The sequence below is a fragment of the Schistocerca nitens genome, chromosome 9, assembly GCF_023898315.1.
Source record: "Schistocerca nitens isolate TAMUIC-IGC-003100 chromosome 9, iqSchNite1.1, whole genome shotgun sequence".
Taxonomy (NCBI): Eukaryota; Metazoa; Arthropoda; class Insecta; order Orthoptera; family Acrididae; genus Schistocerca; species Schistocerca nitens.
This window is the reverse complement of record NC_064622.1, coordinates 210,317,580-210,342,390: the sequence shown is the minus strand read 5'-3', so window position 1 is coordinate 210,342,390 and position 24,811 is coordinate 210,317,580. Positions and strand designations below refer to the sequence as shown.

At 41.7% G+C, this 24,811-nt stretch overlaps 1 protein-coding gene across 1 annotated transcript in view; it reads right to left on the bottom strand.

Annotated features, from left to right (window-relative positions):
* The window catches only part of LOC126204118 (odorant receptor Or2-like), a 41,803-nt gene extending 28,539 nt beyond the window's left edge, over positions 1 to 13,264 (bottom strand). The window contains exons 1-2 of the mRNA XM_049938533.1: positions 12,447 to 13,264; positions 5,775 to 5,874 (exon numbers count right to left, since the gene is read on the bottom strand). Of these exons, the coding sequence (XP_049794490.1) occupies positions 5,775 to 5,874; positions 12,447 to 13,264 (918 nt within the window). The remainder of the gene's footprint in view (positions 1 to 5,774; positions 5,875 to 12,446) is intronic.
* Between the last annotated feature and the right edge of the window lie 11,547 nt (positions 13,265 to 24,811).

Below are 24,811 nucleotides of genomic sequence, written 5' to 3'. Positions count from 1 at the left end.
CCCAAGATGTGATCGATGAGAGCGGACAAAGACATTATACCTACCGACCATGGTACCGCGACCGTCCTTCTCTCACGAACTGAATAGAACAGTAAGATGTTGCTCGATGACTCTACTTATCGAAAGCTAAGAGAGGACCTGACTGGGGAAATCCAGAGAGAAAATATTATACCTACTCAAGAAGAGTCCTATTCCTAATTAAGGGCTTGCGCGATCAGTATGTAGTACCCCCAAGGGCAATACAAGCTTGTAAAATAGTTCTGTGGTGTGTTTAAATTAGTAAAACATTAAAGAAAAGATTTGGACATTAATTTCGGTACAATAAGTTTCAATGTAATCTTTATCAATTGTATTATTTTGGCATGCAATCACTTATATTAGCATTTTTATAAACTAGCAATAGGACATGCTTAATAGAAATCAATATGCAGCTATAACTAGAGCATCCAAATACAAAACAGAAAGACAAAAAGGCTAAGCTGCATATTAAATAGGCACAAAAAAATTACACTACACAGCATGATATCCAAATAAAGGCCTACACATTACGGGAGACAATCTTCACAAAAAAGCACACTATGTTCATTGTATACGTTGTTAAAATATTTTGAACAATACTGCGGAATTTCCCTTTCCAGTTCATGTGGACGCAAAAAGCATCTCCTTCTGTACACTTTTCTTTGATGGATGATATTCATTTCCTGACGCCACATCTAGCCATTGCTTGTAGGACATTACTTTTGAAATTGGGATATTTCGCTCTGGAATCCATTGATCGTCGAATAAGTTATAGGACCGAGTCTGTCAATAAAATTCTCCTTTTATGTGATTTTCCATTTTGATGTTCAGGATGTTGATTTGTGAATAAACAGAAAGGTTTTACAGCTGCTACATCCCCCACATTAGCCAACAAATCAAACACCTATTTCCTCGTCTATCTTTTGAAAGTGTAAGTATATATCTTTTGGCAAATAGAATCCGCACTTGATTTTGTTTTGTTGTAAAATAAATCATTTCTGGTTTCTACATTCTGTGATTCTCATCAAGTGGGGTGTCGTGATGCGTGAAACTTAGTTGACCACACCCTTAGTCTTCTTTCAAACATAGGTCACGAGGCTCAAATCACATCTGAATTCGAATGTTGAAGCTACAACCTCTCGTGTCTTAGGTGGTTTCATTTTAGGTAAAACTTGTGGTTCGTTATGGTGAAGAGTACCGGCTGCTGTAATTTTATCCTTCAATAAATTATGAAACAGGGAAACACTGCTAAAGTAGTTGTGCATCGTTATATTGGTTGACCTTTCTCTAAACGTCTTTCAAAGGGCCCTTACCATATCAGCCGCAACATTAGATTGACGAGAATGATGTGGATATTTTCCTGAACAAACTACCCCGTCTGCAGTGAATGGAGTCAAAGAGTCGCTGGGCCAGAATATGTTTATTCCATATTTTCCTGGTTTGCTTGCAATAAATTCCAAAAATCTGCTACGACCTCTGAGAGACACTAGCTGCTCGTCTATTGTGTAGTTCTCTCCTGTATGATATCCTTAATCACTTATATCAGCTGTGAGAGCAACAGCTTTCTGATCTGAGCAAGAAGCCCGTTTTTGTTGCTGCTTGAGTATATCATGTGCAACAATTGCTCGAATGAAAATATCACGGGTACCAATACTCATAGACTGGAAGAAAACTGCTCGCTAAAACATTTTATTACAACGGCCTGAAAAGCCCCTTTCACCCATTACGTGAATAGCATTAAGAAAACGCTGTTCTCATAAATTCTTTGCTACATTAAATACGATTCTGTCACATTTCTTTACCTTAGACTTTTTTAAGGATTACATACAATAGGGTCCACCATAGACTCAAACAATCGATAAAGCCCTCCCATGACAGACAAAATATAACAAAAACCCAAAAGCCGTGAGACAAGAAATCTTCACGTCAGACAACCATGCGATTAACAAAAGATGCAGTAGAAAGCACCTGAAAATAAAGAATGTTTCACTTCCTTTCTTAGTGAGCCGAATCATGCAAGTTATTTTAAAACACGAACATTAAGATAATCTCCAACGAAAACAGGAAATTTCAGCAGATAGTATTTCACAACTTAAGGGCTAATAACATCCCATACAAAGAAATGAGGCATATACCCTACGAACTCAGTAGCCAAACTTGCATTTCCTACGACATAGGACAAAGTGGGAGAAACTTTGAGACTTGGTTTAAAGAGCATATAGATCCCATACGTTTGAACAACATATTAAATCGACATTTACAAGGCACACAACTCTCACCGAATACGGAATACAAGGCACTGTAGCTGAGAAAGGTACCTCGATGAATTTGGTTGTAGAGAGAGAAATATACGTACACAGTGAAATGAAATGTGTGGCGAGAGCCTCCAGTAGGGTAGACCGGTTGCCTGGTGCAAGACCTTTTAGTTGACGCCACTTCGGCGACTTGCGTGTCGATGGGGACGATATGATGCTGAAGACAACACAACACTCAGTCCCTGAGTGGAGAAAATCTCTGACCCAGCCGGGAATCGAACCCGGGCCCCTATGCAGAGCATTCGGTCGCGCTGATCACTCAGCTGTCGAGGCGGACTGTGTACATAAAATTAAATCATCACAAAATCTCCTCAATCAATAGGGCTAGTTAGCCAGTTTCGCATATATTCAAAATTTCGTTCACATTCTTTCTAGTTCAAAATAAACACTACTCCCTTTGACAACAGCAATATGCAGATATTAACCAACACGAAACAGATTATAAAATTTAAAAGCTTGGTTAGTCACACAGTACCTTCAACTGGTTCAAAATGATTCAAATGGCTCTGAGCAGTATGGGACTTAACGTCTGAGGTCATCAGTCCCCTAGAACTACTTAAACCTAACTAAACTAAGGACATCACACACACCCAAGCCCGAGGCAGGATTCAAACCTGCGACAGTAGCGGTCGCTCGCCTCCGGACTGCAGCGCCTAGAACCGCATGGCCACTCCGGCCGGCGTACCTTCAACTAGCTATCATATTTCAGTCTAATGCCTACTGTTGAAATATTTGTTTGTATACGTGCATCAATCATTATTTACACCATAATATTCATATAATGTCACTGCAATAACATTTTGTAACAGATTTGGTTCTTTGTTTGTTTGTCTTAGTTGCAGTCTGTCCTAATTTCATATAAATTGTAAGCAATGAAATGTTTGCAGTCTATAAATTCTAATGCCACATCAATGTATTTATCGAAATATCCCCGAGAACGTAACCTTTGACATTGCTATGGCTGTGATATCGCCATCTTAGTATACATCATTCAATTTGGCAAAACTTTTTGGTACGTATAAGTGATGCTTTACACTGTGTGTACGTATATAAAGAAAAAGTCCTTCTCATAGCCTTCGCTACTGCACCAGCATTTCAATGCAATAGTGCGTGGTTTCCGACTTAAATTACTAAAACATTTTCACTTCATAACTTGTCTACAATCATTAAAAGACACAATTTCAATTGAACAGACATCTGGCATCACATTTTCGTTGTAGGGCCCAACCACCCCAAGGAACTTTCACTGCTTGGTGGAATAACAACTGAAAAGTGTCGCAAAATACAACAAAAATGTGTCTTACTATGCCTTCTGATTAAGAATCTTTCAGTTAGAATTAGGTAACAACGCTATTTATGTGAATAAATAAAGTTATCAAAAGAGGCCGGCGGCTGCTATTACTTCCCTGCAAAAATTAACCTGTATTTTGTACATAAAAGTCAGTATTCGAGCAATAGGAATGTGGCTCTTGTTCAGTAATATGTTTAACAAGACTGAGAGCGCAGCGGTTCTGTATGACCACGATTTGATAAGTCGTTGGTAGGTTCTATGGGTGAGGGGGGTCAGATGTCTACGCACGGAACACGATATTATAGATGGTTTGTGAGCAGATCTGACACCTGGTAATGTTCCATATATGTTCCGTCAGCTTCAGATCAGGCGAGTTTGGTGGCCAAGGCATCGGTGCGAGACCACCATCACGATCCTGTAGCATTATTCTGTCCCCGTGACACAGAGGGTTGTCCTAAGTGCTGTCGGGGAAGACATCGAAAGTGAAGGGATACAAGGCATCCTCAAGGATATTCATCTAGTCTCAACTAACACGATGCCCTGGATTACTAGCAAATGTTCCAAGGAATTCCAAGTGAATGACCCCATAAAATATTACCGCCACCCAATGTCCTGAGACTGTGGCGCTGAGTATGTTTCAATCATCCGCTCACCTGGATGATTCCGTATCTGAACGCGACAACTGACCTGATATAACGAAAATGTGGTTCAAACAGGCGAATAGGTTCCACTGATCCGCACTCAGGACTCGATAAATCCACGCCCACTGTAAATTTAATTCACAGTGTCGTTGGGCAGTTACGTGAAGACAGAGGGATAGTCTGCTGCCATGTCCCATGTTCAGCAGTGGCTGTTGAACTGTGTGCTCTGGAACACTCGCGCCGGCACGAGCTCTGAACCGCAGCGGTCAGATCTACCACACACTGGACAATTCTCTGATATTCCTCTTCTGTGAGGAGAGGTGGGCTTCAACACATTTCTGCCTACTCGTTGTTCCACCACACTTCTACTACTTCCCACAGATGGTCACGACAGTGGACACTAACAGCAGACCAGCTGCGCCATTTCCGAAATGCTCGTTAACATGCCAAGGACCACAACAATCCGTGTTTTGTCGAAAATGACACTGTCAGTGGATTTTCCCATTTTCGGCCCGTATCATCATCCGTACCTAGTGGTCTTACGGTAGCATTTTCGCTTGCCGTGAACGGGGTCCCGGGATCGATTCCCGGTGGGGTCAGAGATTTTCCCTGCCGCGAGATGACTGGGTGTTTTGTAGTCTTCATCATGATCATTCATCCTCATTACGCTCTCCCGCACCGTCCCCACTTGAAGTATGGGACCTCATCATCATCGGACAGATTTTCCATCCGTAGTTGCTGCGATTGTCTACTTTCCTTATCGCTTCACGTGGCAGCAGTGCCAACGGACGATACTCACTCTTGCGGTGGGCAATGGTCAAAACTTTTTATTTTATTACCTGCTATTAGTCACCTTTAGTTCTTTCAAAGCATAAAGATTTGAGCATGTTCTGCCTTTGTTCAGGGGTTTATGCACAGAGAAATTTGTTACTTAGTAAGATTAATAATGCTGTTAATGGTAATAATAAAAATAATAATAACGATTAAGTGTTTTGGTTCATCACCTTAGGGGATTGAAGCAAGCTCCGTAAAATTTATGAGGAGAAAATCTCCATGCCTGTCTGATAAATAAAAGGTAATGTTTATTCCATCGAACATGAGTTTCTATTTAAGGTTGTGGTGTTCGGTAGTATGAGGCCCAGTATTTTCTGGAAATAACTACTATAATTACCTTTCCGCTGTGGCGAGTGGTTTACATAATACAGATCATACATCTACGTTTTTTAATGAGAGCGGTCATGACATTTCGACTAAACACAAAGTAACAGGAAGTCGTGAACTACAACACAAGAAAAATGGGCCTACTTCACTTCCCCATTCGTTTATCCTCTTGCCATTCTAACGAAAGGGCATTTAATTTTTAAAACATTTTGTAAATATCTTAGGTTTTGCAAAGAGACCATGCAGAAACAAAAATAATAATACGTAAGCTGATATAGGGTACTTAGTTGTTAGTAGCGGGTGTTACCTATGATCACATACTGTAAAACATGAAATTCGTGGCCTTACGTAAGTCGATTGAAACAGTGCCATGCATGCGATGACCACACTGCTGGCAAACTGCGTCATTGCTATGGGGCTCATGGTAACTTGCAGGTGCTTGACGAACCTGGAACAATGACATAGATGTTATTGGTAAGTGCAAACTTCCACAGGAAGCGCGCAACCGTTTACTCAAAAACTGAGGCATCTCTCTTACGGTTTAAATGGCTCTGAGCACTATGGGACTTAACATCTGAGGTCATCAGTCCCCTAGAACTTAGAACTACTTAAACCTAACTAACCTAAGGACATCACACACATCCATGCTCGACGCAGGATTCGAACCCGCGACCGTAGCAGTCGCGCCGTTCCGGACTGAAGTATCTCTCCTATAAAAGCCAGTATGAACCGGCCCACCGCATCAGAAGACACTATAATCAGTCTCTTCAGAAATCATTGCTGTGTTGTAACGGGCTCATTTAGCGTATATTATTGTATTGTACATCTACTATCGTTAATCGTTTAGTATTCTGTAAAAGATTAGTGAAGTCAGTATGCATTTTTTCTTTCTTTGCGGTTTTCTTTCTCTGTCCTCTGTTAACGTCGGTTATGTTGAACTGTAATTATTTTGTATGTAAGATGCAATGTAATGTACAAGTATTACGTATAATCAATGTTGTTACTTATTGTGTACTGTTAATTTCATGTGTGTACGTAATTTCGATGTAATTTTAGGATCTTCGGCCTTTCAGAAGCAGTAATGAAACTTTCTAGTAGAGTAAATCTGTGTGGCGTACCGAGATTCGAACTCGGGACCTTTGCCTTTCGCGGGTAAGTGCTGTACCATCTGAGACGTGCTTGGGTAGCTCAGATGGTGGAGCATTTGTCCGCGAAAGGCAAAGGTCCCGAGTTCGAAATATGTTCATGGAAGTGTATTTATTTAAACAACGCATTGTGGTAATTGTTTAACATTTACAATAATCTACTTGTGTCTTTGGACGACGATCTTCAAAATTAGCTGAAAGTGGGTATCTGAGATACTGGATGATACTGGCCAAAACTGTAACAAAATGCCCCAAAACTGCGATCTTTGCTGGTGTTGATGGTGATGCATATTCTTCATGGTGTTCAATCAAGGTAACGGAGCACAAATGTCTGTCTCACGATGGTGGCTCCTACACCCATATTAGTGGTGGTGGTACACCACAATTTGGAACGATGGTGAGGTTGAATTCTTAGTAACACAGCCCGCCCAATTCTCCTAGAGGAGTGGGGGAGAGGGTAAGAGAGAGAAATGGCTGGATGAGGGAAGTACGAAAATGAATCCAGTCATAAAACTGAATTAAGTAAACGTGACTTGAGAGCATAAATTTTCGATATGTTTACATTAGGGTCGTAATTTAAACATGAATAAATATACATTAAGAGCGCAAGTGAGCAGTTTATTTCCATAATGAGGCCAGAAGAAATGGCCAGTTTACGAACATAAGGAGAGCAATGTGCCATTTGACCTGAAATCACCTCTAGTTCACAACTAATACTTTCTGTTTTTATGTTAATGGCAATAACCTCACAAAATGCATCTTGTAGATATATTTGAGAACTTTCTTCACCCTAAATTTCCTCAGTTTCACTAACTTGCAACCACTATTATGCCCATTTGTCAAACCATGAAGTGACATGTAAATCTTCCATTGTGCAGTGAAACCAATTCAGAAATCATTTCTGCCCCCACTGTTAGGTAACACTTAAATTTGTAATTGTGTACATCATATGTGGCGGTCTTTTTACCACTACCATTCAGTATCTCGACAACTACAAACAAGACAGAAGCATACACACCAACTCACATCTTAGCAACTGAGCTATTTATGTCCAATCGTATAGAAAAGACAGTGTTGTAAATCAGAAATTAATTACTCTCTAGTTGGTGCTAGAATGGGAAAAATTTCGCTCACTTGCTTTCGTTTCTCGTCTAATATTCCGGAATAGGTTGAGAAGATACGGAAACCAGAGGCATCAACATGGCATTCACTTCACCTGCCCATCGACTTGTCTGGCGGACTACTGACTAACGGAAGAAGAACAGTGACCTAGCCGATAGGTCGGTAGAGCCAATAACAACGTGCCCCACGAAGAACGATGCCGGTTGCGGCTAGCTATTATCACCGACTACGTGCGAATTTCAAATAATATTAATACATTCGCCGTGGCTTCCACGTCATCGCGTCATGCGTTAATGCTCAATTTTGATATGTTCAAATCTAAGTGAAATCTTATGTGACTTAACTGCTAAGGTCATCAGTCCCTAAGCTTACACACAACTTAACCTAAATTTTCCTAAGGGCAAACCCACACACCCATGCCTGAGGGAGGACTCGAATCTCCGCAGGGACCAGCCGTACAGTCCACAATTTTGATAATGATATGTCGCACAAATAATTTAAATACCTCTTACTCTGTGACTTACTGTCCTCGGTAGCCTGTACCGGCCGCTGTGGCCGAGCGGTTCTATGCGCTTCAGTCAGGAACCGCGCTGCTGCTACGGCCGCAGGTTCTAATCGTGCCTCGGGCATGGATGTGTGTGATGTCCTAATGTTAGTTAGGTTTAAGTAGTTCTAAGTCTAGGGGACAGATGACCTCAGATGTTAAGTCCAATAGTGCTTAGAGGCATCTGAACCATTTTTCGGTATTTTTTTTACGCTGTGAACTGATTAGTACAACATATTCCCCGTAGTGTAAAGGTAATATACCATTTACCATCTGTTGATTTGTAATTTTGTAAGTGCATCAGTACGAAATACGTAGTATATAGTCTAGAGAAATACACCAGTTTGCGGCATAGTCTAAATACAATTGATGGAGTAAACAGATATCAGCCAAAGAATAGCAGCGTCTGACGTCTCAGAGCTTCGTTTAGTATTCATGAAAGCGTCATGGAGACTTTGTTACAACCCCAAACCGTACATAAGGGCCACTGTGCGCCTGAACTTCACAGTGTGATTTACTGTTACAGTTACAAGAGTGTATTTCCCAAAAACAGTCAACCAACACACTGCCACACCCTTGGCACATCTCGCGAAATAACCATCCAGATGCAATTACAGAGATCGTGCGCACACGGATGCTTATCAGAAATTGCTCTTCACATACATCGTTCGCAAGTAGAACAGGAACTGGGGAGGTGGCAAAGTACCTTCTGGCAAGCATGATAAAGCAGCTTCTGGAGAATAGATGTATAGATACACAGTGTGTTACAAAACGATGCCGACAAACTTTTAGGGGAACCCATGCCCATAATTGTCATCCAATGACGCTACCGAGCTCTGAAGTAACAGGCCACAGCGCCTGCCACTAAGCCATCCCTTCAGCGGCAAACGTAACTTTCCACATTCACGGACCATAGATGACACATCTTGTAATGTTGTTTGTTATAAGTGCTCGCGATTGATTGCCACGTTAGCCAACTGAGACGTTGGAGCTAGCAGCTGCGTAGACAGGCCTGGTCGTCTATAAAAGCGATAGTCTTTTGTTTGAGTGTTTGGCGGTTTTGGAAACAGGTTTCCATCCACGGTTGATTTTTCACCTGGAACCATCTAAAATCTCCAATGTGCTTCATTATACAGGAGAAAAATAAACTACAGTTGGAAATCAGTATCAGAATCCATCATCCACCAAGGCGACGCAGAACGGCATTCATACAGACAAGACCTGTCTATGAAGCAACCACCTGCGTCTTCTCCACTTTCGGTTATGGCATTCAGTCGTGATCACTGAATAACAAGCAACATCGTGAGGCGCTTCTTCTGCAATCCGTCAACAGACAAAGTCACGTTTGCTGCAAAAGGGGTGGTTAGTACCTAGAACATCGACGATCGGTGCATCGTTGGACGACGTTTCCGGACACAGGTCCCTATCTTCAGTTTTTCTCTTAAAACACCTTGTACACCCTTGTACACCCTATCTGTACACCCTATCTGTACAGTTTTTAGCATTCTGTATGTAAAAATTACTAACGAACGCTATTTTGCAGTAATTCAGTGGACAACAGCTTTCTTACCTTGAACATCTGTGCTGTAGCTGTCCAACAAGTTTAGTCAAAACACAGCTCAGCGCCAGCGTATCAGAAATATACCCCAGGCGGTTCTTCCCCGAAACCGTAAGGCAAGTGATGGATGCTGTGCACAGCAATAGGAAAAACGCCATGCAGTGTCGATAAGGCAACGAAAGGAACGAATGATATGGTATGTAGATTCAAACCGGTACTGTTTTGAAAGCTTTCACAGCTCTCCGAACGAATTTCCTGAGCACATAAATTTGCAGCAGCACAGTCGTTTATTTTCTGTACTACACTGTGAATGACAACTTCTTGTAGACCACAGTAACACGACTGTAGTAAACTGCTCGTCCACTGCCACTGAATTCTTAAAAGTAAATTTTCGCTCCCCAACAATGCAGTTCATTGTCGAAACACAGTACCTACTACTATTAAAAGTGTGGTTTGATAAGTCTGGTAAATTTCCATAGAGGAACAGGATTTTTTTTTTTAGCCTTCGTTGTTGGTAAGCTTCCAGAGGATCCTACAAAGAATTTCAACAAAGTGTAGCGTAGAGTTCATTGTTGATAGCCGTCTGAATTGATCAGTGTGTCTACTACAATTGAAAAAAGAATAAACGGAGTTCGTGTTGTTATTAACATTTTCTTATAAAGGACTGGACTGCCGCACAAATCAGAACAGAAATGGATGTAGTTCAAGCGGGCCCTGCACCATCAGTGAAGACGATCTACTTTTGGATTAATGAATTGGTTGGACAAGCATCAGATACGTAACGTGCACCGGCAGTCCAACTGAGGTCACCAAAATCCGTGGCCACGCCAGACCGCCGAAGAAAAATTCTTGTGGCTACTGAGACTGTTGACACCTGAAATGAGCGAGTTTATAATATCCCGCACGGAATATTGGCAATGAAGAAGATGTGTGCAAGGTGGGTACTGCGACTGCTCACAGTCAAGCAAAAGCGCATTCGGTACAACATCTCTAGATAATGCCTGACAATGTTTAATCGCAAACTGCAAGACGTTTTGCGCCGATTTGTGACAGTTGATGTAACCCGGATCCATCATTACACAACACAGTCAAAACAAAGGAAGAAGGCTGGTGGAAGTGCACCGAAGAAGGAAGAACATTTTTCATCTGATAAAGTGATGGCCTTTTCTTTTTTTTTGGGGGGGGGGGGGGATTACCAAGGAATAATACCAATAAAAATTACGTGGAAATAGACAAAACCATAATTGGACCCTATTATGCTTCATTGGTGTATCGTTTGAAACTTGAATTAGCTGGAAAAAGACCAAGGATGGCACTCAAAAAAGACTCTTTCCCCAGGATAGTACACCATCCCATACATCAGCGATAACAATAGCGAAAGTGCATGCATCAGGCTTTAGACCGGTACCTCATCCACCCTATTGAGCTAATTTAGCCCCAAGGCCATCTTTCTCTTCCCTGACTTAAAAGTATGACTTGCTGGGAAGAAATTTTGAGCGAATCAGGAAATGATAGTCACCGACTGTTTTGCGGTGTTTGACAGCACCTATTCTTCCGATGGGTTGAAAACGCTGGGGGATTGCTGGAATTTGTGTATACCCTCACAGAAGACTAGGTCGAGAAGTAGGGTAAGTTGTATACGAAACAAACTTTTTTCATGCTTTTTTACCAGACCCATCAAATCACTGTAACAGTACCAAAGAAATGCAATATTTATCTTTTTCTAGCCTCATACGCCGCTCTATCATCTTTTGATCCACACAGCTAAGTGCACAGGTTATATGCAACAGCAATGAACACTTTTTGATCACTCTTGGCTATAGTGACTATTTAAATTATCCTTCAAACTGTACACAAGTATCATATAGTTGAGTTTGGAGCAATATCTAGTTAGTTTCAAAACTACTCTTTACATTCGATCTATCCAGGGAGCAGATTAAAAATACTATGAATAGGTTTTTTTAAATACCTTCATCCTAATTCATAATCGTATATCCTTTACATGAATGCTCATCAGTTTTGTTTGGGATCAAAGTTTTCATTCAGCTTCCACGTATGTTTCACTTGCCCTTCACTGGAAGCACGGTAAGTATCCAGACGAGAGTAAAAACTCGTAGCATACGTTCGCGAGCATGTAAGGAGTTACCACATCCATTGCTGTTGCTTTGTGGCTTACTAACGTGGCAAGGGAGGCGTGTAGACGCGGTCTAGTCTTTCACAATTTCCACCACAAATATCACATACCGTCCGACCACGTGACCTAGGAGTCAAACACTGGATCGCAAGATCCGCACGTAACTTACATTCCAAAGAAAATTACGGAGCACAATTATAGCTACCTGAATGGACCTGAACACCAGAACACAGGAAACGCCGTTTATTGCTGTTTTTCACTATCTGGACTCGTCGGCCGCTGGATAATGAACGTGCGGACGAGTAAGGGACCGAAAAGCTTCGGGGTCACCAGTACCGACAAGCATATGAGATGGCAGTGTACGCCCAACGCCAAAGTAATTTTTTACTTTCGACACGTAAGTTAAAATCCCTACCTAAATTTTATTATCATTCATGCAGAAGACATTTATGAAATCGAATGATTATTTCTGAATTACAACACGTTTCTTGATATACAATTAACTACTATAGCCTACCTGAGAATATGTTGGTGGCTGTCGATGCAAAGGCACAATCTATCGTACATATTATCATAGCATTTATCTGCCGGCATCTGATCCCACCGACGAAAACTGTCGTTTCCATCGGCAGACATCACTTCCTTGTGCAACTTTAAAATTCGTCTTCTGAGGATCTTCAGCTGTGCAGCCACGAGGATCATGACGGACGCAAACATACAGTCCAGACCGAAGCTGATCTGGCTCATGTACAGACCAGACACGCACTGCAGAGTGTAGGAGAGTTCGTAGAAGTTACTGTTGTTGTCCCACCCGTGCTGCGAAAATGGCAGACGCCGCTCTCCTGCGTGCACAACAATGGGGATGGGATACCAGATGAAGCACTGCGAGAACATGAAGAGCAGCATGCCCATAGTAATGCGGAACGCATGTTTGCGGGAGTCGTGTAGGATGGCCGCCAGCGCAGGGCCGTTTGGGCTGGCTCCGTTCTGTAGCGCCATGAGACCAGCCACTTCCCGTACCATGAGGCTGTAGCTACGCGGGTTGCGCACGAAGAAAACCATCTTGATGATGCCGCAGCTGCACGTCGAAGTGAATATCAACACCAGAGTAGTTTCCTCAAGGTGGCCCCAACTGAAGTAAACAGCCAACAGACATTCCGCAACGCTCCAGACACCCACTGCGAATGTGAAGCCGGTGTACAGTTTGAACACTAAAGAAGAATCATCCATCGGCCACACTCCCAAAAGCCACAGGTGACGGATATTCAGTTTTAGGACTGATTGCCCACATTCCGTCCAAGATAGTGGTTTTATGATACCTTCTCGTCGATACATTTGTATCGTGTTGCCAACACAAAGCCGAAACAGGTACCGAATGACTCTATTCCAGTACACTTGCTCTTTTATAATGTTGTACCGTTCAGTATCTGTGTCTAATCAAATACCTTCGATAACTAAGAGAAGTGAGATAAGCTGAAGGCGAAGAACGAATGAACGCTTTTGCAATCTTCTCGACCTTTTAGTCTATTGGCTCGGAAGATATTCTTTATATAGCCATACGACCGCTATTGTGAATATTTGCAGCGATGGAGAAGTGTTCTGAATTATCAAGTAATATTGAAGTATTCTGTGGATTATTAATTTAGTCTCTTCTGCTCCTGTTCGGTCCCTGTTATATAATATAAATAAACTTAACATCCCAATAATATAAAAGATAGATAACCTCTCATGTATTGAATATAGGCTCGGACGAGGCGGGTAATTGTGTCATTTACAAGTCATGACCTTACGTACCGCAGCACATAAAAGTTTGAAGCGGTAAAAAATCGACTTTTAAATCAGAAACAGTGGCACCACTTCATAATTTATAGACGTTCTTCACAAATAAAACTGGTAGATCATCTGGGAAAGCATACGAAAAATGACACCAAAAGCAAATTGCTATGCGAGAATTGCTTACCATTGTAGTGACTGTGTTTGCGCTGTTCACTTCTAGCGAATCCGAGATGCTTTCTCCTCCAAGACCACAGTCGGTTCCTTCTGCGTCCTTCCCCATCTGAGATGTTTCGTCATCTCTACTGAACATTATAACTACGTTTCGTAACTGTAGTTTCTTTCCAGAATATCTTAAATTTTCAGTAGTAACAATTTCCGATATAGTTTCAGATTGTGTAGAACTGATTGTATTTCAGAAGTACGCAAGTAAATAAACAGTATTTTCTGTCTAGTGGGACAGATACTCGCAAGGAACGTTGTATTTCATAAGCTATAGAGATCAGTCTTCGCGATAACAGCCAACTAGCGTGCTAAACGATACATTCACCATGAAACACAGAATTACTATTTTAGAGAAATAAGGGAAAGATGGTTCATTATTCGTTGCATTTTAAGTTGCTGCGATCAAAATTCCTAAATACTTCTTCACTGCGACTTATTACAGCGACACATGTGGCAATACTGAGCGTAGATTCTTTTCGTTCATTTACTCGCGGGCTGCTAACATTAATTATTCTGATAATCCGCTGCTTATTGTTACTGAAGCGCCGATGGACTGCAGATAACCCACATTTCCCTACAGAATCCACGTCTCCAACTGTACCTACGCCGCCTGTAAACAGATGTAGGCTTATAAATCCAAATTATTACCTTTTCTATGTAGTATGTCACTACCAGTGACCATCCTATCAATCATACTAGGAATACAGACGTGACTCCTGTTTAGACTGGATGACGGTTACCAGTCGATTCTGCACTATTAGGAACTCAATCCTTTCCATATCTGATAAGATTTTCGTAAACAAGTATTTTATTATTGAACAGAAATGTCGAGCGTACCCAGAGACAGATACAGACTCAGAAAACAATTCAGTAATGATGAAGAGTGGGATGAGGGTTAAGAGACTAGTCAGGAAGAATCAAAGCAAAAACAAGAGTGATACGAAAGTACCGAGAAATGAAGAGACACGCTTGAAGTTCTCCAAGGCTACACATACTGCGAAAATGAATAGCTCAATAGGCCGGTCTGTTGAAGGCGTATAGGCATCTCTAGAAAGGGAAATCCCAGAAGTTGGAAAGAAAAACACAGATACAGTACAGGTAATTGCGAAGAAACCGTAGGTAACGGAGCAAAAACATCAGTTGGTCGACGAAAGAAGGAACTACAAAAATGTTCAGGGAATTTTAGGCATAGAGAAATACAAGGCACATAGGAAGGTAAGACGTAATGACAGCATGAAAAACATGAAAAACGAATAGAAAGGTCAAAACAGCTTCCGATGAAATTGGTTCAAATGGCTCTGAGCACTATGGGACTTAACTTCTGAGGTCATCAGTCCCCTAGAACTTAGAACTACTTAAACCTAACTAACCTAAGGACATCACACACATCCATGCCCGAGGCAGGATTCGAACCTGCGACCGTAGCGGTCGCGCGGTTCCAGACTGTGGCGCCTAGAACCGCTTGGCCATCCCGGCCGGCCCGGTGAAATTAAAAGTAAGGGTAGTAGCATTAAGAGTGAGTAAGAATTCCACTTTCAAATGCAAATGGAAGAGCAGACAGGTGGAAAGAGCACATTGAAGACATCTGCGAGGTACTTTTGGTACTTTTATCACGACATGAAAGAAGAAGGAACAGGAGTCGGCAGGGAATATGCAGGGGATCTAGTGCTAGAATCAGGGTTCCAAAGAGTTTAGGAAGACTTAAATCAGATAAGGCAGAAGGTAGATAACATTCCATCACAATTTCTAAAATCACTGAGGGGACTTGGAACAAAACAACTATACTCGTTGGTACTTAGAATGAATGAGGCCTTAGGAAAGATATTATCCACACAATTCCGAAGACAGGAACGGCACATGGTGTAAGACCTATCGCACAGTCAGCTTAACAGTTCGTGCTGAAAAACTGCTGGCAAGAATTATTAAATTACGTGTAGCTTGGCTTTAGGAAAGGTAAAGACACGAGAGAGGCAGTTCTGGCGATGCGGTAATGGTAGCAAGACTGAAAAAAATCAAGACAGGTTCTTAGGATATATCGCCCCGGGAAATGATGCAAGATGATCGAAATTCTGAGAGAAAGAGGGGAGCTATAGCAAACGACGGCCATTACACTCGTATAATATGTATAAGAACCAAGAAGGAATAATAAGAGTGGAAGACCAAGAACGAAGTGCTCGCATTTAAAAGAATTTTCAGTCTATACATCGAAGAAGCAATCACGGAAATGATAGGTTGAAGAGTGGGATAAAAATACAGGGTGAAAAGGTATCAAGGATACAGGTCCAGGCAATTGAGGAAGCGATTGGCAGAAATTGTAGATTTTCCAATAATGAGCACGTTCAGCAGCGGGTCTCGAATGGTTTCGTGCCCCGGAAGTGGATTTCTATCGTCGAGGATTTGAACGAATGTTAGAACATACGAACAGTGGTTTACAAGTACAGTACTTGGTAACAATGTAGGAAACGAGTGTAGTGTTGCAGTCAATAAAATTTATTTGGCTTGCCGTAATTATGTTTAACCTACTTTCAGAAGTCCCCTCGTACTTTCATACACATCTGTCGTACATATATGTAAATGACTAATAATTTCTATAAAAAAAATTTGTATTGTAAAGAAAGTTTCGCTAAGGACAAAAAAACAGTAACATACAGTTCCACCTATTTTTGCTGTTGGTTAGATGTTTTGTTTCCGTGCGCAGTTAGTTACGAAGATTTATAGCACAGTAATTCACTCCATTTCATACCAAAATCAGATTCATAACATGGACGTGTAAATCCCTTTCTCCTCCGAATAGTGGCTTTGTGAATAATTCAATAACTCCCAAACTGCAGTGGATTCTTGTTAATAAATTTCGTCAGTGAATAAAAGGGCTGTCCGGCTGTGTTTAATATTCCTTACTGGTTAAACGGATTAATGATAATGTATATTTCTGAACTTTACAACTTAATCAATTTCCTTTGTTTGTAAAACATTTCAACATTAAATTACATTCGAATATTGACCAGTAAAGCACCGGTTTATACAAATCTGAAAAAAGTTAGCTTAGTGATTTCCGTTTCCAAGAACTTGGCATTTATTCTTAAGAGAAAAGTAGCTACATATAAACGTTTTATCAGATCTAGTAAATGGTTTCTCCGATGCGTATCGAGCAATAAGCAGAGTCAAAATTTAGATGTTTGTGACTTGTATTTCACGCTACAATAACCGTGCGTGGAGAATTTTCGACAGTACGAAACTCTATGTGCTGTTCTCCAAAGTTCAAAGCTTGTCCGTCTGTACAATATCAGATATAAACTTTTAAACACACATAATTTACTAACTTCCGTGTTGGTGCTTATTTATCTTGCTTTACAACCATGGCTGTATTATTTAAGGAATGAGTCTGCCTCCTGATTCAAATGAAAGGCAGTTTAATAACGCAGAGGAAAAGCAGTAATTGCTCCAAGATGAAGCCTTGCGAAAGTCCACTGCGATTTTTTCCCATGAAGAAGATGTGGAGTCCGTCTCGGTGTTATTCAAACATCCTACTGGACTTTCCTGAACGCTCTTTCTTAAACAGAATACGAATCCAGGAAAAATTTAATTTCTGTAATAGAGTATTAAGGCTGACACTTTCTAAAGGTGTCGGTAAGCCACAGATGATCGCTAATCGTCATATTTCATCGTTGAATGATTACATTATGTGCTCAGTGAAGGAGTAAATATGTTGCTTCTGCAGTGTAGCTTTCTAAAATCCTAAGAGTGCTTGTTAGAGAATTCCATTACTACACAGCCGGATGACAATCCTTGAATACATTAAAAGACTGCATTGTTTGTAGTGTTCAATAAAGTACGATTACCTTTTAGCGAGTGATGTGAGGTAGTTACAGGGCAATTGGCTCGCATTTGTGAGGGTGGCGGATGAAAACTCCAACCGGAATTCGAGGTTAGCCAAATGGTTCCTTTGAAAAGGAAACACCAGATTTCCGTCCCATAGCTCAGCTTTTGTTCCTTATTTAGCGATATCCTAGTCGACGGAATAATAAATTTTAATGTTCTATCCTTTCCATTATTTACAGTTATCTTCCAGTCATTTCAGTTTCCTGAAACATTAGCTGATGGAACCATTTAATAATATTTTCTTCTAATCTTCAATAGTTTAATGTACTCAGCAATCTGTTCGCGTTATTTGCAGAATGTTTTTGATCCTTGTTTTGGATTTGCTCTATATCATTCCATACGACAAACTGTGATCTAGAGAATGACGTCACGGTAGCTTAGAGTATTCTATTTTCAATGATGAACTTGAATGGGTGTCATGTGACATATGTTGTTGTTGTTGTGGTCTTCAGTCCTGAGACTGGTTTGATGCAGCTCTCCATGATACTCTATCCTGTGCAAGCTTCTTCATCTCCCAGTACCTACTGCATCCTACATCCTTCTGAATCTGAATAGTGTATCCATCTCTTGGTCTCCCTCTACGATTTTTACCCTCCACGCTGCCCTCCAATGCTAAATTTGTGATCCCTTGATGCCTCAAAACATGTCCTACCAACCGATCCCTTCTTCTAGTCATGTTGTGCCACAAACGTCTCTTCTCCCCAATCCTATTCAATACCTCTTCATTAGTTACGTGATCTACCCACCTTATCTTCAGCATTCCTCTGTAGCACCACATTTCGAAAGCTTATATTCTCTTCTTGTTCATACTAGTTATCGTCCATGTTTCACTTCCATACATGGCTACACTCCATACAAATACTTTCAGAAACGACTTCCTGACACTTAAATCTATACTCGATGTTAACAAATTTCTCTTCTTCAGAAACGATTTCCTAGCCATTGCCAGTCTATATTTTATATCCTCTCTACTTCGACCATCATCAGTTATTTTACTCCACAAATAGCAAAACTCCTTTACTACTTTAAGTGTCTCATTTCCTAATCTAATTTCCTCAGCATCACCCGATTTAATTTGACGACATTCCATTATCCTCATTTTGCTTTTTGTTGATGTTCATCTTATATCCTCCTTTCAAGACACTGTCCATTCCGTTCAACTGCTCTTCCAAGTCCTTTGCTGTCTCTGACAGAATTGCAATGTCATCGGCGAACCTCAAAGTTTTTACTTCTTCTCCATGAATTTAAATACCTACTTTCGCTCCCTGTATTTTACCCCTGCCACCTTTAGAATGTGAAAGAGAGTATTCCAGTCAACATTGTCAAAAGCTTTCTCTAAATCTACAAATGATAGAAACGTAGGTTTGCCTTTTCTTAATCTTTCTTCTAAGATAAGTCGTAAGGTTAGTATTGCCTCACGTGTGCCAACATATCTACGGAATCCAAACTGATCTTCCCCGAGGTCCGCTTCTACCAGTTTTTCCATTCGTCTGTAAAGAATTCGCGTTAGTATTTTGCAGCTGTGACTTACTAAACTGATAGTTCGGTAATTTTCACATCTGGCAACACCTGCTTTCTTCGGGATTGGAATTATTATATTCTTCTTGATGTCTGAGGGTATTTCACCTGTCTCATACATCTTGCTCACCAGATGGTAGAGTTTTGTCAGGACTGGCTCTCCCAAGGCGTCAGTAGTTCTAATGGAATGTTGTCTACTCCCGGGGCCTTGTTTCGACTCAGGTCTTTCAGTGCTCTGTCAAACTCTTCACGCAGTATCGTATCTCCCATTTCATCTTCATTTACATCCTCTTCCATTTCCATAATATTCTCCTCAAGTACACCGCCCTTGTATCAACCCTCTATATACTCCTTCCACCTTTCTGCTTTCCCTTCTTTTCTTAGAACTGGGTTGCCATCTGAGCTCTTGTTATTCATACAAGTGGTTCTCTTCTCTCCAAAGGTCTCTTTAATTTTCCTGTAGGCAGTATCTATCTTACCCCTAGTGAGACAAGCCTCTACATCCTTACATTTGTCCTATAGCCATCCCTTATTAGCCATTTTGCACTTCCTGTCGATCTCATTTTTGAGACGTTTGTATTCCTTTTTGCCTGCTTCATTTACTGCATTTTTATATTCTCTCCTTTCATCAATTAAATTCAATATTTCTTCCGTTACCCAAGGATTTCTATTAGCTCTCGTCTTTTTACCTACTTGATCGTCTGCTGCTTTCACTACTTCATCCCTCAGAGCTACCCAATCTTCTTCTACTGTATTTCTTTCCCCCATTCCTGTCAATTGTTCCCTTATGCTCTGCCTGAAACTCTCTACAACCTCTCGTTCTTTCAGTTTATCCAGGTCCCATCTCCTTAATTTCCCACCTTTTTGCAGTTTCTTTAGTTTCAATCTGCAGTTCATAACTAAGAGATTGTGGTCAGAATCCATATCTGCCCCTGGAAATGTCTTACAATTTAAAACCTGGTTCCTAAATCTCTGTCTTACCATTATGTAATCTATCTGACACCTTTTAGTATCTCCAGGATCCTTCCAGGTATACAACCTTCTTTTATGATTCTTGAACCAAGTGTTAGCTATGATTAACCTATGCTCTGTGCAAAATTCTACAAGGCGGCTTCCTCTTTCATTTCTTCCCTCCTATCCATATTCACCTACTATGTTTCCTTCCCTCCCTTTTCCTACTGACGAATCCCAGTCACCCATGACTATTAAATTTTCGTCTCCCTTCACTACCTGAATAATTTCTTTTATCTCGTCATACATTTCATGAATTTCTTCATCATCTGCAGATCTAGTTGGCATATAAACTTGTCCTATTGTAGTAGGCAATGGCTTTGTGTCTATCTTGGCCACAATAATGCGTTCACTATGCTCTTTGTAGTAGCTAACCCGTACTCCAATTTTTTTATTCACTATTAAACCTACTCCTGCATTACCTCTATTTGATTTTGTATTTATAACCCTGTAATCACCTGACCAAAAGTCTTGTTCCTCCTGCCACCGAACTTCACTAATTCCCACTATATCTAACCTATCCATTTCCCTTTTTAAATTTTCTAACCTACCTGCCCGATTAAGGGAACTGAAATTCCACGCTCCGATCCGTAGAACGCCAGTTTTCATTCTCCTGATAACGACGTCCTCTTGTTTAGTCCCGCCCGGAGATCCGAATGGGGGACTATATTACCTCCGGAATATTTTACCCAAGAGGACGCCATCATCATTTACTCATACAGTAAAGCTGCATGTCCTCGGGAAAAATTACGGCTGTAGTTTCCCCTTGCTTTCAGCCGTTCGCAGTACCAGCACAGCAAGGCCGTTTTGGTTAATGTTACAAGGCCAGATCAGTCAATTATCCAGACTGTTGCCCCTGCAACTACTGAAAAGGCTGCTGCCCCTCTTCAGGAACCACATGTTTGTCTGGCCTCTCAACAGATACCCCTCCGTTGTGGTTGCACCTACGGTACGGCCATCTGTATCGCTGAGGCACGCAAGCCTCATGGGGGGGGGGGTGACATCTGCCCAGATCAAATAACGAGAATGATGACGGACTAGATCAGGGAAAAAAAGAGGGGTAACTCCTCTGACTCATAATCTAAACATCTACATTTACATTTACATCTACATTTATACTCCGCAAACTCCCCAACGGTGTGTGGCGGAAGGCCCTTTACGTGCTACTGTCATTACCTCCCTTTCCCGTTGCCGTCGCGTATGGTTCGCGGGAAGAACAACTACCGGAAAACCTCCGTGCGCGCTCGAATCTCTCTACTTTTACATTCGTCATCTCCTCGGGAGGTATAAGTAGGGGGAAGCAATATATTCGATACCTCATCCAGAAACGCACCCTCTAGAAATCTGGACAGCAAGCTACACCACGATGCAGAGCGCCTCTCTTGCAGAGTCTGCCACCTGTGTTTGCTAAACATCTCCGTAACGCTATCACGCATACCAAATAACCCTGTGACGAAACGCGCCGCTCTCCTATGGATCTTCTCTATCTCCTCTGTCAACCCGACCTGGCACGGATCCCACACTGATGAGCAATACTCATGTATAGGTCGAAAGAGTGTTTTGTAAGCCACCCCCTTTGTTGATGGACTAAATTTTCTAAGGACCCGCCCAATTAATCTCAACCTGGCACCCGCCTTACCAACAACTAATTTTATATGATCATTCCACTTCAAATCGTTCCGTACGCATACTCCCAGATATTTTACAGAAGTAGCTGGTACCAGTGTTTGTTCCGCTATCATATAATCATACAATAAAGGATCCTTCTTTCTATGTATTCGCAATACATTACATTTGTCTATGTTAAGGGACAGTTGCCACTCCCTGCACCAAGTGCCTATCCGCTGCAGATCTTCCTGCATTTCGCTGTAATATTCTAATGCTGTAACTTCTCTGTATACTACAGCAATATCCGCGAAAAGCCACATGGAACTTCCGACACTATCTACTAGGTCGTTTATATATATTGTGAAAAGCAATGGTCCCATAACACTCCCCTGTGGCACGCCAGAGGTTACTTTAACGTCTGTAGACGTCTGTCCATTGAGAAAAACATGCCGTTTTTTGTTTGCTAAAAACTCTTCAATCCAGCCACACAGCTGGTCTGATATTCCGTAGGCTCTTACTTTGTTTATCAGACGACAGTGTGGAACTGTATCGAACGCCTTCCTGAAGTCAAGGAAAATGGCATCTACCTGGGAGCCTGTATCTAATATTTTCTGGGTCTCATGAACAAATAAAGCGAGTTGGGTCTCACACGATCGCTGTTTCCTGAATCCATGTTGATTCCTACACAGTAGATTCTGAGTTTCCAGAAATGACATGATACTCAAGCAGAAAACATGTTCTAAAATTCTACAACAGATCGATGTCAGAGATATAGGTCTATAGTTTTGCGCATCTGCTCGACGACCCTTCTTAAAACCGGGAACTTCCTGTTCTCTTTTACAATCATTTGGAACCTTCCGCTCCTCTAGAGATTTGCGGTACACGGCTGTTAGAAGGGGGCCAAGTTCTTTCGCGTACTCTGTGTAGAATCGAATTGATATCCCGTCAGGTCCCGTGGACTTTCCTCTGTTGGGCGATTTCAGTTGCTTTTCTATTCCTTGGACACTTATTTTGATGTCAGCCAATTTTCGTTCGCCCTGGCTATCAGATTCGATTAAAACCACTGCTTATATTGTGAATAGAAGTCATCACCAAAAGCAGCTGATGCCTTCAGGCGTAAGAAGGCTCCTCGCAACGGCCTTGTCATAGAGGGCGGACGAGCGGACCGAGGTTCAGGGCACTCTCTTGCCCTTATGGTGGGAAACTGCCCCTAAAGGAGGAAGAATCAACATTAATCGATGGCATGAGGATGCAGAAGGCATTGGAAGCCACTGCATTAAAGACAAATCGTGTGTTTCAACAGGACATGTGACCTGTAATAGGAGAAGTGTCATGATGATCTCTCCATTAGCATGATTCCAGATTAGTCCACCATTCGGTTCTGCGGGATAGGACTACCAAGAGGGAGGTGATCACGAGAAATAGGGTGAAAAACTAACGAAAGGATGACGTACTACGAATCGGTGTTTGTAACGTCAAAAGTTTGAACGTGTTAGGGAAGCTAGAATATCTAAAAAGGAAAATTCTAAGGCTCAGTCAAGATATCGTGGGGGTCAGTGAAGCGAAGTCTAAGGAAAACAATGATTTCTAGTCAGACGAGTGCAGGGCAATATCAAAATCACCAGAAGATGGTGAAATGGATGTAGAGATTCGTTGTGAATAGGAAAGTATGGCAGATATTGAGTCACTGTGAACAGCAAATAGTTCAGGTATACACTGATGAGCGAAAAGATTATGACCACTGCCGACTGTGAGGCCCACTTCCTGATAGTGCTGCGGACATGTGACGCTGAAAGGAAAGAATATTGGCGCAACAGAGACAAATGGGTTCTCATTATAGCGAAGATGCTGACCATATATATAAGGAAATCCACCGTCATAAGCGGTTTCGACGGACTGTGACGCTGCGGCTGGAATCTAAAATCTCTGAAACGGTGAAGCTGATCAACTTTTCAACTAATACTATCGTGACCACCTGAGGAAGGTGGTCGAAGGATGCTGAAATGACGAATAGGACCTGTAGTCTCATCACAAAACGTAACGGTCGGAAGATCGCCCACTCTGTAACCCAGAATACGTAGCGATATGTGGCAGATATGACAAAACAGTACAATGCTGGTGCAAGCACAAGTGTTTCGGAGCACGCTGTTCAAACGCAATTTTTGAACATGGAGCTGCAGATCACAGGACCCTTATGTTTCCTCCTGCTGACTCGACGACATAGTCAATTACCACTGCAGTAGGCACAACACGATTGAGTCTTTACCCTGGATCAATAGATACGTCAAATGAATTGCATTTCTTCTTATATCAGATCACTGGTTGTGTCATACGCCGTGAGCCAGGCGAATGACAGCTGGTAAAGTGCACTGCGCATATATACAGGCCGGTGAAGGCAGAACTATACTAAGGAGTACACTGAGTTGGGCTTCTAAGGGACCTACGGTAGTTCTCGAAGACACCATTGCTGTAGTGAAATACTTGAACATTATGGTTGAAGTCTTCTCTGATGATATCTTCCAGCAGGACAACCCTCCGCGACACATGGCCAGAATCCTGCTAGTGTGGTTTGAGGGGCATGATAGTAAACTCACATTGATGTCTTAGCCAACAAATGCCCCTGGTATGTACTCATTGGAACACATATCGGACGCCAGCTGCGTGGGCACAAATAACCATTCTAGGCGCTCAGTCCGGAACCGCGCGACTGCTACGGTCGCAGGTTCGAATCCTGCCTCAGGCGCGGATGTGTGTGATGGCCTTAGGTTAGTTAGGTTTACGTAGTTCTAGGTTCTAGGGGACTGATGACCACAGATGGTAAGTCCCATAGGGCTCAGAGCCATTTGAACCATTTGATTTGAAAAAAAA